Below are 14,170 nucleotides of genomic sequence, written 5' to 3' on the forward strand. Positions count from 1 at the left end.
TATGCCACTTTATGTTTATATACCCTACATTACTCATCTCATATGTATATACTGTACTCGATACCATCTACTGCATCTTGCCTATGCCGTTCTGTACCATCACTCATTCATATATCTTTATGTACATATTCTTTATCCCTTTACACTTGTGTGTATAAGGTAGTAGTTGTGGAATTGTTAGGTTAGATTACTCATTGGTTATTACTGCATTGTCGGAACTGGAAGCACAAGCATTTCGCTACACTCGCATTAACATATGCTAACCATGTGTATGTGACAAATAACATTTGATTTGATTTTGAATCATGGTGAGTTGCGAACCACTGGTGTCTCGTAGCAGACTCTTGGTTGTGTTTACATGGTGGGCAAAAACCTTAGGTGGGTTACAGCGAAAACGTACTTGATGGATTTGATCCACTCCTCCTTCTCCTCTGTGGTGGGCGCTGAAATCCTGTACACTGTGTGGTTGCCCTCGACGACCCGGCCGTCCGCCTCAGTCTTACATGCCTTGATCAATGAACCCTTGTGATTGGGGTTGTAGAGCTCGAAACAGTTCTGATTGGACGACAGGGTTAGAGAGAGAGGGAGAGAAATAATTAGCTAGGGTGAATATTCAAGTGGAAAGTACACAGAGACTAAGTATCCAGTTCATTTCATTAGCCCATTCTCAGGCATTGTTTTCTTTCCATATTTTGGAGAACTTACAGGCTTCCTGGGCTCATCCACCTCTCTTATGCTAAGGTTCTCTAGAGGAATGATCCCACGAGGTTCCTTGTCCTGGAGACAACACAAACAACACATTCAATACATGATTTAATATATAAACACACTGCATATAGTTATATGCCAATTGATTTATGCAGCTGACCTTACATAAATGTATTTGTTGTGGCAAACTTCCTGCAAGTTTTGGCAAAAACTAAATAATGTGCCACAACTGTTTACCAGAAGCCTGTTTTTTGGTAAGGGTGTTTCAAAAACTACAAGTAGGTTTTATATACACATAAGGGTGTATAAATCAGTCATACTCAAGACAGGAAAACTAAGTAACTTCCTAACTGTACATGGTCTGTATGCTACACACATTACAACTGTACTATACTGTTATTGTTCACACTGAGGTCACACAGAGTGGTGTACCTAGGGGAGAAGTAACCCAATCCTACAGTGGATTTCTATTGTGTCTGGGGGTAGTCTGGAAGCTGAGGAGACCTTGAAGAACAGAGCAGAACAGCCCCCCTGTCGTCCACAGTCTTTCTCTTAATGAGAGAACACAGCAGGGATGGGATGCCCGGGGACTGGACTGGACTGGGCTGGGTGCTCAGTGCTGGGGGGTGGGCTCTAAGCAGTGTGTATGGGTGTGCTGGTTTGTGCCTATGTGTGTCAGCGTGTGTAGGGTAATGGGGAGGGGTCTGGGCTAGGCCAGATGTGCAGCAGACCGCCCAGATGTTTTCCATGCATCGTGTTAATTGCTGGACCGGGGTGCATTTAGGTCAAAGGGCCGGGCTGCATCTGCTACAGACTGGCTATGGCTGACTGGCTACAAATTACATACAATAGCCACTCTCTCTGACTGTCTGCCTATGATTTCTCTCTCTCTCTCTCATTGACAAAACCACACGCTAACTTACCGTTGTGTATTCAAAATAGTACAGGCAGTTGTCAGTCAGAATGAACCACCGTCTCTTCCAGGTCTTCACTCTTCCACCTGTAGAGAAACATACCAGACATGTTGAGTAACAACATAGTAACATCATCACAGAGAGAGAGAAGAGCAAATGGCCAAGCCATGCGGAGAGGGAGTGTTGTAGGCTACACAGCCAATGAGATGATACTGCTAGTATTGCAGATAGAAATGTCATGTTTAGAGCTGACATGATTCCCTATATTCTACATACGCAATACATTTCTATCTGAATGTTCTGTAATGTTACACCCGCCTAAATAGACCCCAGGGCTACGTGTGGATGCTACATTAATCACTTGGGCCTTTACAATACTATAGAAAAGCAACTACAAGGGTGTAAGATGGAGGCTGCTTAGTGTCAACGTTGAAGCAACCAGCACAGCCTTTCTCTCAGACACATTTCAATGCAAACTGCAAAAGCAGTTATGCATATTTCCATTGAGACTCAATGTTGAGACAGACAGACTAGCCTATAGCCCAGCCCTCAGTCCTTAGGAGGAGTACCCTACCCCTACCCTATCCTAGCCCTCCTACCCCCCAACCTACCCTCAAACCTTCCCTCCAACCCTACCCCTCCACGTGCCACATCTGGTTCTGATCAGCAGTCTGCCCATTAAGCTGATTCAATCAGTGGTCCAATATTCCCCCCCCCAGCCTCCCCTCCCGGTCCCCAGAGGGCCCTACGCAGTGCGCGGTATTGCTTGTGAAAACAGTCAAAATGTGTGTTCAATTTGGGTGAGAATCCTAGAAACGCAGCCTTTCACGTGTGACGGCATTGCGTTGGCTCAGCCGAAGCTGGGGAGCATGGTTCATTGGTCAGGGATGGCTAGGCATGTGACAGTATACCCAACCCACTACATAATAAAGACATTTGCCTCTCAAATTAAGTGACACATCTTCAAAATGGGGATGTTGGGCCTATTTCCAGAAGCATTTATCAGTCTAAACTCAGCTGTTTTTCCATTGGCCGAATCGCAGTCTGTCTATCCAACCGACCAGGGAGTGTGAAGAACAGAATGAGTAACAAGATACAATTCTCAGACATTGCATTTTTTTCAAGAAGAATATCTCCTCACAATTTGGAGTTAAGGTTAACCCTTCTCTCCTTGAGTCAAGTCTCAATCAGTAGATAAATCCAGATATATAATTCTCTACAGTTGTACAGATAAGGATTATTTCATGCAAAATGATGCAAGCAGTCAATAATCCATGTAATTATAAGTAATGATAATACATGGTACGACACTGAATGTACAAAACATTAGGAACACCTTCCTAATACTGAGTTGCAACCCCTTTTGCCCTCAGAACAGTCTCAATTTGTCGGGGCATGGACTACAAGGTGTCAAAAGCTTTCCACATGGATGCTGGCCCATGTTGACTCCAATGCTTCCCACAATTGTATCAAGTTGGTTGGATGTCCTTTGGGTGGTGGACCATTCTTGATACACACGGGAAACTGTTGAGCGGGAAAAACACAGCAGCGTTGCAGTTCTTGACACAAACCGGTGTGCCTGGCACCTACTACCATACCCCATTCAAAGGCACTTAAACATTTTGTCTTGCCCGCTCACCCTCTGAATGCAACACATACACACAATCTATGTCTCAAGGCTTAAAAATCCTTCTTTAACCTGTCTCCTACCTTTCATCCACACTGATTTAAGTGGATTATAGCTTTCACCTGGTCAGTCTGTAATGGAAAGAGCAGGTGTTCTTAATATTTTGTCCACTCAGTATATTATTATTATTATTAGTTTACTTATAGAGTGCTATAGAATCCTATAGTTTTATGTGGAATGCACTGTTTACATATTGTACAAACATACTGACATTCTAAAATAGGTATATGGGGGCCCCTGCAGTTCACTGTATTTTCAATGCAATACTCGAAGCACAGATGTCAGCCTGCCTGTCATATCATGTCAAAACCTGACATTGATTTATGTATTTATGCTTATGTTCCACATAGAGGGGAGCTCTACTAGACTCACAGCAGAGTACACCTACAGAGCTCTAACCTCAGTTAGGGCAGCTCAGTCGCTTCCATTTAACTACCTGACAGGCTGCTGTAATGACTCATTTCACTACCTGACAGGCTGCTGTAATGACTCATTTAACTACCTGACAGGCTGCTGTGATGACTCATTTAACTACCTGACAGGCTGCTGTAATGACTCATTTAACTACCTGACAGGCTGCTGTGATGACTCATTTCACTACCTGACAGGCTGCTGTATTGACTCATTTAACTACCCGACAGGCTGCTGTAATGACTCATTTAACTACCTGACAGGCTGCTGTGATGACTCATTTAACTACCTGACAGGCTGCTGTAATGACTCATTTCACTACCTGACAGGCTGCTGTAATGACTCAGTTCACTACCTGACAGGCTGCTGTAATGACTCATTTAACTACCTGACAGGCTGCTGTAATGACTCAGTTCACTACCTGACAGGCTGCTGTAATGACTCAGTTCACTACCTGACAGGCTGCTGTAATGACTCAGTTCACTACCTGACAGACTGCTGTAATGACTCATTTCACTACCTGACAGGCTGCTGTAATGACTCAGTTCACTACCTGACAGGCTGCTGTAATGACTCATTTAACTACCTGACAGGCTGCTGTAATGACTCATTTCACTACCTGACAGGCTGCTGTAATGGCCTCTTTAACTACATCATAAAAAACACAGCATCTCCATCAGGTAGCTCCATCCAAAGGGATGCTAAAATTAGCATACGGGCTTATTGCAACTCTGAGAGAGGAAAATTGGAACTAAAATCATCTGGCAAGCGCAGCTGGTGGGATGGAAAGAGAGGGTGGCATGGAAATTGGATAGATAGAGGATGCATTCCATAGGGCACCCTATTCTCTATATACGGTGCATTCGGAAAGTAGTCAGACCCCTTCACTATTTCCACATTTTGTTACGTTACAGACTTATTCTAAAATGAATTAAATAATGTTTTATTTATATAATTATTCATATAGTTTTTTACCCCATCAATCTGTATATAATACCCCATAATGACAAAGAAAAAATGGGTTTTTAGACATTTTTGCTCATTTATTATTATTATTTTTTTTAAATATCACATTTACATAAGTATTCTTTGTTGAAGCACCTTTGGTAGCAATTACAGCCTCGAGTCTTCCTGGGTATGATGCTACAAGCTTGGCACACCTGGGCTTGACACACCCAGGCTCCCGAGTGGCGCAGCGGCCTAAGGCACTGCATCTCAGTGCTAGAGTTGTCACTACAGACCCTGGTTCGATTCCAGGCTGTATCACAACCGGCCGTGATTGGGAGTCCTATAGGGCGGCACACAATATGCCCAGCGTCGTCCGGGTTAGGGTTTGGCCGGGGTAGGCCAAATAAGAATTTGTTCTTGACCGACTTGCCTAGTTAAATAAATAATACATCATATTTGGGGAGTTTCTCCCATTCTTCTCTGCAGATACTCTCAAGCTCTGTCAGGTTGGATGGGAAGCGTCGCTGCACAGTTATTTTCAGGTCTCTCCAGAGATGTTTGATCGGGTTTAAGTCTGGGTTCTGGCTGGGCTACTCATGGAGATTCAGAGACTTGTCCCGAAGCCACTCCTGCATTGTCTTGGCTGTGTTCTTAGGGTCGTTGTCCTGTTGGAAGGTGAACCTTCGCCCCAATGTGAGGTCCTGAGTGCACTGGAGCAGGTTTTCATCAAAGATCTCTCTGTACTTTGCTCCGTTCATCTTTCCCTCGATCCTGACTAGTCTGCCAGTCCCTGCCGCTAAAAAACATCCCCACAGCATGATGCCGCCACCACCACCATGCTTCACCGTAGGGATGGTGCCAGGTTTCCTCCAGAAGTGACACTTGGCATTCAGGTCAAAGAGTTCAATCTTGGTTTCATCAGACCAGAGAATCTTGTTTCTCGTGGTCTGTGTCCATTTGATGCCTTTTAGCAAACTCCAAGCGGGCTGTCATGCGCCTTTTACTGACAGGTGTGTGCCTTTCCAAATCATGTCCAATCAATTTAATTTACCACAGGTGGACCCCAATCAAGATGTAGAAACATCAAGGATAATTAATGGAAACAGGATACACCTGAGCTCAATTTTGAGTCTCACAGCAGAGGGTCTGAATACTTATGTAAATAAGGTATTTAAGTTTTTCTTTTTTAATAAATTCTCTTTGTCATTATGGGGTATTGTGTGTAGACTGATGAAGCCAAAACAATTATTTAATACATTTTAGAATATGGCTGTAACGTAACAAAATGTGGAAAAAGTCAAGGGGTCTGAATACTTTCCGAATGCACTATAGTGCAATACATAGGCCCTGATCAAAAGTAGTGCACTATATAGGGAATAGGGTTCCATTTGACATGCAACCAGATAGGAGGAAGTAGGAAGCAGCAGGAGGTGTTTCAGGCCTGGAGGGCAGCAGGAGGTGTTTCAGGCCTGGAGGGCAGCAGCAGCAGGAGGTGTTTCACAGCAGGAGGTGTTTCAGGCCTGGAGGGCAGCAGCAGCAGGAGGTGTTTCACAGCAGGAGGTGTTTCAGGCCTGGAGGGCAGCAGCAGCAGGATGGAGGAACTCAGAACACCACAGGATCAGCACATACTGTAGCTAGCATACAGAACACATTCTCATAGTGCAAACCCATGACCTAAATAAAGGAAATGCACCCTTTCCTAGGGCCAGGAGTTTTTCCTGATCACTCTGGGTCCCTATTTTTAAACTCTAGCTACAAGCAAATAATAACTGGTCCTCAGTTTTTCCTGGTCAGGTAACGAGGGCCGTAAAACTCCTGGCCGTACACCGTTCCCCAAAAGTGAAATAGCATGTAATCATGGTTAACATAAATGGGAGCTGTGTGAGAGATGTTGGCCAGTCAGAGGAGGAATGTGATGGGTGGATCCTCATCCAAGATCAAAGAGATCACACAACCCATTCTAGATAACCCCATCACCCCTGTCAACCATAAGTCACAGATCCACACACATCTCTGCAACAAACAAGCTAATAGATGACCACTAACCAGCCAGCAGCTAATACATCTGTTGACTTGGAAGATAAGAGCTAAATGTTGTTAGCATGGGACCTCATGATGAGGTAAAGCAGAGGGGTGGGAGGCAGGGAGGGAGGGTAGGAGTAGAAGCTGTCCTAAACCATAGATCTAGTATCAGTTTACCGCCACCCTCAATCCTAACCATAACCATTCATGGGGATGGGGAAAATCTGACCCTGTATCAGTGGTTAGGGGTAACTTCTACTGGGATTTAGGGGGAGTACCTACCTCCTAGCGCAGAGTAAGAAGAAACAGCCAGTCAAAGAACAGAAAGGTGACAGGTCAAAGGGTGTGAGGGAAAACAAGAGGGCACATTTAAAACACTACCTAACTCAACAGAGACAACAATGACGCAGTAAGGACATAAAAGGAACGACAGAGCAAGGAGCAGCTGAATCACACAGACCATGCTTGGAGCGAGAGAGGGGGAAACAGAAGAACGAGACAGTAGTGCAGAAACACAATACGAGACGAAAGAGTTGCTTCGCCAAGTTCGCAACATTTCTCGCATCGCTAACATTTCCATCTGCCCTAAACGTGGCGAATACAGATATAGTACATTTGTATGTATGTTGGTGAACCAAGTACCAAGATGTGGATTCTTTGGTCGCCACTCACCTAGTTTCAGTAACCATCCCTCTCTGTCAGGGTTGAAGAACGTGTGTGTAAGATCATTGCCATCGTCTTCTGGGATTTTGAAGGGTTCATTTTTGATGCTATCAAATAAATTCTGCAAAACAGAATACAAAAAGGTTGAGTAATGGAGGAAAGGTTTCCTCTCCACGCACACTATCTCTGTCTTACCCTGAGTAGTTCCTCTGGCAGGTCTCCTCCCTCGTTGATACCTCTGTTCATGGAGATGAATCTCTCCACAGGGGGCTTGTCTCTGACGTTGGGGTTGTGCAGGCTGGTGTTCAACATGATGATGGCAAACGACAGCACATAACATGTGTCTGCAGGAGGGAGAGAAGTAATGAATATTTAGTACTGATACGCACCTCAACAGACACACCTCTCTGCCTTTCACTGAGGTTAACCAGGGATACGAGACACTAGAGTCAATGAATGTGTTTGGGGAAGACTGTTGTTCTCAATATATCGATCATATCTGAATATTGATCTAGAAGCAATAAACAACTTCTTCCTTTCTTTTCCTCTGCTCTCCTGCATCCATGACACTCCTGCACTACATTTTGGGATTAACAGAACCTAAAACCCAGAGTCCGTAGACATTCCATTGTACTGGTGGTATATTAATTCCCTGTTGACACATACCAGCCCATGTCTGTACATAAATAATTATTCTCTATTTCCCTCTGACGCACTCCTGTCTGTCTGTCTGTCCGTCCGTCCGTCCAGAGCTACGGAGTGCATTGTCTGTCTCTACCACAGAGGCCCCCACTGAGTGTGTTAGGAGTTCTGGTACAGTACTGTTGTTCTGCCCTGGTTTACTCAGAGCAGAGATCCCACTGGGCACACACTGGTTGAATCAACGTTGTTTCCACGTCATTTCAATGAAATGACGTTGAACCAATGCGGAATAGACACTGAATTGACTTCTGTGCCAAGTGGGATGTGTCTTGTGTGAAGAGAGCACAGATTCACTGCACAGTCCCTCCCTCTCTGGATAGAGCCATGACAGGCATAGAAAATGAACTATGAAGTATGTATTACCTATTGTGGAAATACTATCCTTACTGTAGCTCTTTTTTGTAAATAATTCTGGATTGTGTGGGAATAAGAAGTTGTCTCATCCGTTCCTACTGTATTTCATCCACCTAAGAGATGCTTACATGGCCAGATGTTTTTGTGGCTAAACTACTTGTTGTTGATTCCACATGTGAACTTTTGACCCAGGACAGATGGCAACGGCAAAGGTCTCCAATCAAGATCAGGAAGTATTCATTAGTGATATTTGAATTACTTCCGTATAAGGAGAATGCAAGGCTGAGGGTGACCTAGACCCACAGTGGTCAACTCATAGGAACTAATCTAAAACAGTGAATGGACATTCACTATCACTAAATTCCAAATGGCACACTATTCCCTATACAGTGCACTACTTTTGACCAGAGCCCCTATAGGGCTTATCAATAGTGAATGTCAAGTTTCAATGTAGCAGCGTTTTGACCCCTGTGGGTCTAGACAGACTTAATGTTGTATGTTAAGGATCTGACCTGTTGACTGGAAAACCCCCGGATTACAGCCGCAGTACCGCGAGGCAAACGCCTCCATCATCCGGTCAATCTTCTGAGCCTCACCAGGAAGACGGAAACTCCACAGGAACTGCCTGCAACAGACAGAGAGCCGAAACATTCAGACACTTCATTGAACACAGATGAACACAATTAACTTTCATCATCAGTATTGAGTGTATACCATATAGAGTCTATTTTTATATAGAAACGTCTCCATATGTCCCTTATAAAAGCAGTTTTGTTTAGTTTGTTTCCTGTTAGATGATGGAAACATGCCGCTCACCTTAAGGCCTGGACGAGGTTGAGGTCAGCAAACTCATGGAGCTCTACGAACGCCTGCAGCACCTTGAGGTTAAACTCATCTCTGGGGACACAAAGACAGGTATTCCAATCAGGAAGTGTTTTTTTTCTCAAGGCATTTTTCCAAAGCAAAGAGTGGTAATATTGTCAAGGGAATATCCAAAACATTTCCTGGAGAAGAGATTGAATAGTTCCACACGCAGGTTGAGCCCAGAAGGGAAAAACAATATTTCCACTGCAAATGATTTATTTTGCCCAAGCAAATGCCTTTTCCTTTGGATTCCAGAAAATGTTCTTCCTTCATTGATATACAAAACAACTCGGCAAGAGTCTGGAAGCAATCTTAACAGCTGGCCTATTGAAATGGATCCCAATACCTTGAGGTGCTGAGCTATTGAAGCTTGACATGGTCAAGGATGCATTTGATTGGTGAAAAACAAGCCAACAGAATCCACAGTCTTTTGTGAGAGAGATTTGTTGAAGAAAGTCAACATCACCTTTGAAGCATAGTGGCCTGTGGTCCTCTGAGGTGGTTCATTTAACATCCAATTTAATGTTCCTGAGCCTGAAAACTCATTGTATAATGTATCGCTCATAAACTTCAGAAGGAAACCAAACTCAGGAAATGTTTCTGTAACAATGTTTTCCAAGTAAATAAGAGTTGCTGTGTGTACAGAGAGAAATACCTGAGAAAGAAGCTGATTAAAAAAAACAGCTTTATTACTAATGTATGTCTGAATCTCACTTAAAACAATGATCTGTCAAAAAAAATCCAACCTTGTATTGTATCAACCGGAGTAATAAGAGGAGCTAGGAAATCAGGACAGGATTACTAACATATTACCAAAGATCCTGTCCGATTGTGTCATTTAAGACAGATTCGCCCATTCTTTCTCCCTCTCCCTCTCTCGCTCTCTTTCTCTCCATTAAATCTGTAATTACAGTGTGTGTAATGATAGGTTCCAGATCCTCCCGTAAACTCAATTAGGACTAAATGCTAAGTATAGCCGCCCCACCAATGTTTACAGTTATTTCCACTGAGTGGGCTGGCTCTTTGATCATTCCCTCTGGGTTTAGAGGCGGGAACAGTAGAGGACGTATGGGGAATCATAGATTTAACATCTAGACTTTTAATATTGACGACTGACTCCACACCCACGTCTGGCACACACACACACACACAGTCTGATGCAAACACACACACACATACACACACACACACACACACACACACACACACACACACACACACACACACACACACACACACACACACACACACACACACACACACACACACACACACACACACACACACACACACACAGTCTGATGCAAACACACACACACACACACACACACACACACACACACACACACACAGTCTGATGCAAACACACACACAGTCTGCGTCACACTGCACATCTCTTTCAATACATAGACTCTCTGTCTCTCTCTCCATTCATCTATTCCTCCTGTTTTTCATATAACCTAACCTCCCGGTCTTTCACTTCTGATATCATCTGAAGCTGCCAACAGTGCTGTCTTTAAATCCTTTAAACTGCCGTATCTCTAGTCCCAAGCTGACGCCCCTCCTCTGTTACCTGACATTGTGTTTCTGGGTTGAGTTGTGGAGAATGAAGTATATTTTATTGCTACGCAGGTGTCCACAGTGAGTTGGCATAAGCGGGGCAGACGAGACCAGAGACACCCACGACGACTCGTTGCCAAGGTGATTTGTATTCCAAGGGAACCTGGTGGTCACTTTCATCAATAAATCCAGACCATAATATCCCGCTAGGATGGCCTTATATTCGCCGAGCGAATGGACTAATCACGCGGTGGACATAAATCTGCAGCGCGGCTTTGGGAGCGCGACAGGGAGGGAAAACAGTTTCTCTACTAGGTAGATAGATAGGATGGCTTACCGCTCCCCTAAGTAGTCTCCGATGACCGTCTTGTTCAGGCCCTCGCCCTTGTAGAGGAACTGAGAGATGTCTTCTGGGGTGTGCTGCAGAAGGTCATTCTCCAGGAGAAACTGGATCCCCTGGAGACAAAATGGACGACAGACAGTGGGCCGTTTATCTCAATCAAGGGTGAATGATTCTAGCAGAGCAGTATATCACAGGGTTCCATTACTGGACAACACCCAGAAAACCAGGACTGAAATAAAAGACTTGAGGTCATACACGCAAACGTGAACATGGCTTTTCACTCTACTGGACACAACACCACCACAAAAGCTATCCTAGGGTGGAAGAAAACACTTAGACGTGGCCCTCCCTGAACCCAGAGGGTCTGGTTATACACATAAACATGAAAATACCTTCTTAGGATCCATGTTGAATTTCTTCCTCCCCATGGCGATTTGTTTGTTCCGCTGTGTTGTTTTGCTGTGAGACATGAAATGGAAGGAAAGCCATGAAAAACCCACAATACAACCAAGCAACCTCTCCTACAAACATATGACCTATATCTTGACATGTAAAAAGCCACAGGTGCCTTTTTAACCTTGGTCTGTTCGGACACCTGTGACCCATTGAGCCAGATTTAACATGTCTTTTCTCACCGGATATACCAATAGGGATCAACTAGTGATGGGAAACGAAGCAGGCTGATGGTGATAAATGAGATTATAAGGTATTTCTGTCACATTTTGGGTATGGAAATTAGATATGGCTCATCGACTACGGTTGATTGAAAGCACTGCACAGAATTCTTCACCATTCAAGTTAGAACAGTGAAAAACAAATGCAAGCACCAGTGAATGAGACCATGGGCTGTTCACTCACCTTTCTCCTACACATGTTAGTTGCTCAATCTCAGTCATGACTTCAGCTATCTCAAACTTCAAGCGCTTGAGAGGGGAAGAAAAATAAATATAATTGGATTCTTGGAATAGGCTATATTCTGAGAAAACTCTTCAAGAGTGAAAGCAGTACCGTACGAAAACATATGTTGAATGAACAGAGACACTGACAGAGATCCAAAATAGTAATTCTGAGAAAATGATAGAGGCTACAGATGTAGAATATTCATTTGACCAGTTTCTCACAGCAGGAAAATAATCCTGCAGCAACAGGACATGATAACTATTGTATGGATTATAATTCATGGACATTTTTGTAGGGGTTGATACATTTTTTAGTCAGGGAAAATCAAGTCGGACATTTTAAAGTGGAAATTACAAACTTTATAAGTGTTTTTTAGACTTTGAATACACTACAAGTTTGCATTTCTGGCGGTGTAGAAAATGTATTGCAACAGTATAATCAAATTAAAGGTCCTACATGTGTACACGAGCACGTCAGAAAAATAGAATACACTCTTCCTCAAAGCTTTCCCAGCTACGAAGCCGAGGCAAAGCAACTTCAAGGCTACCCACTTCAATATCATCCAGCAGCTCTCTCTTCCTCCGTCGGATGATTGACAGCTCACCCCTCTCTTCCAGTGAGAGATCCTGGGGTACTAGAAGAGAGAGATCACAGGGAGAGAAACATCCTTAGTCTACTGCCGATGCATCTTGTTACACTCCGTGTCACACACATCAAAACAGATACATTTGTCTTAATTTGTGAGAAAAAAAAGGTGAATGGTCTTAACTATTCCACATGAAAGTGTTTTCTGACCCTTTTTAATGCTCGGGAATATTCTATTAATAAAACCAATCCAGATTAAGTTTCCGTTCATTAAATGCGAATTTGGTAAATTAACGCAACCGTCGCCCTCGACTCTTTAACCGCCCAAGGGCTTAGAGCTGAGGTGAAGCGAACACGAGTGCCCTCGCTCTCTCTCTCTCTCTCTCTCTTTCATCCCTCTCCCTATCCCTCTCTCCATCTCTATCCCTCTCTTCCCCCAACTCTCTCCATCTTTATCCCTCTCTCCCCCATCTCTCTCCATCTTTATCCCTCTCTCTCTCCATCTTTATCCCTCTCTCTCTTTCTCTCTCTCAGTGAAACCACCAGAGAAGGGTCTCTGTGATCCGGCTTCATTAACCCAGCTAAGAGGCAGATAGATAGGCTATACACCCACTAAATCTCTCTTCATAGAGCAGGAACATGACAAGACTGATATCAATGCCAAGCCACTGCGTACAGATACTGTGGAAACATACAGTATTTACTTCACAGTTTCCCTTTATACAGAACCGAATAACATTACCAGTGAACTAAAGCCATGTCTTGCCAATTAAATAACATGGGAGCCTAGCCAAGAGCTGCCCAGTGCTAATTTAGCAGTTGGCAACTCGAGTTCTTACAAGAGGTGCTCAGGGCTCTAAACATTGATCGCAGCAATGATATTAATATGACTAACAATTAAACAAATGCCCGTGTAAAGTATTTTAAAAATTATATTTAACTTTTATTTAACTAGTCAAGTCAAAATGACTGTTCCCTTAACTATTTTATGTAATCCTATGTTGCACTTTGTGTCCGGGGGTCAGGTAGTGAGACAGAGAGCCAGTCAAGCATTTCCTCTTGGTTCACTGTGCTGCTGTCCGTGTTGCTCTATGACAATAGAAGGGATGTGGAGCTACAATAATCACTGACTGGAGTTCAACATCCAAATAGAGACAATAATTAGCTGGCTATCCTCGGGGTTAACCTCGCTTTGGTTATACAATCTCAGTGGAACTGTGACTGAATGTGATGCAATTAGTTTCAAGTTCAAGTTGACACAGCTCTCAATTGAGAAATGACTAAAGTTATTATTTGAAGTGGCACAATGTTATCTATGATAGGAAATGTCTGCTCATTTCAATTTGGCCTATTTCAAAGCAGAAATGTACTGAATTTTCTTATTATTACCAAGAACACAAGAAATCTTAAATCCTGTTTACCAGAAACCCATTCGAGTCTATTTCTATAATAATGTGCGTCATCGACTCAACGCATATTAGATTATTGCTTTTTACAGCAAATATATTT

At 43.4% G+C, this 14,170-nt stretch overlaps 1 protein-coding gene across 1 annotated transcript in view; it reads right to left on the bottom strand.

Annotated features, from left to right (window-relative positions):
• Nucleotides 1-14,170, bottom strand: part of LOC112224461 (cytohesin-3) — a 36,709-nt gene that overhangs the window by 5,510 nt on the left and 17,029 nt on the right. Inside the window, exons 2-12 of the mRNA XM_024388024.2 lie at nt 12,628-12,710; nt 12,035-12,099; nt 11,569-11,635; nt 11,171-11,289; nt 9,226-9,306; nt 8,922-9,034; nt 7,549-7,697; nt 7,363-7,474; nt 1,632-1,708; nt 706-777; nt 401-555 (exon numbers count right to left, since the gene is read on the bottom strand). Of these exons, the coding sequence (XP_024243792.1) occupies nt 401-555; nt 706-777; nt 1,632-1,708; nt 7,363-7,474; nt 7,549-7,697; nt 8,922-9,034; nt 9,226-9,306; nt 11,171-11,289; nt 11,569-11,635; nt 12,035-12,099; nt 12,628-12,710 (1,093 nt within the window). The remainder of the gene's footprint in view (nt 1-400; nt 556-705; nt 778-1,631; nt 1,709-7,362; nt 7,475-7,548; nt 7,698-8,921; nt 9,035-9,225; nt 9,307-11,170; nt 11,290-11,568; nt 11,636-12,034; nt 12,100-12,627; nt 12,711-14,170) is intronic.

Source organism: Oncorhynchus tshawytscha, linkage group LG25 (assembly GCF_018296145.1).
Source record: "Oncorhynchus tshawytscha isolate Ot180627B linkage group LG25, Otsh_v2.0, whole genome shotgun sequence".
Classification (NCBI taxonomy): Eukaryota; Metazoa; Chordata; class Actinopteri; order Salmoniformes; family Salmonidae; genus Oncorhynchus; species Oncorhynchus tshawytscha.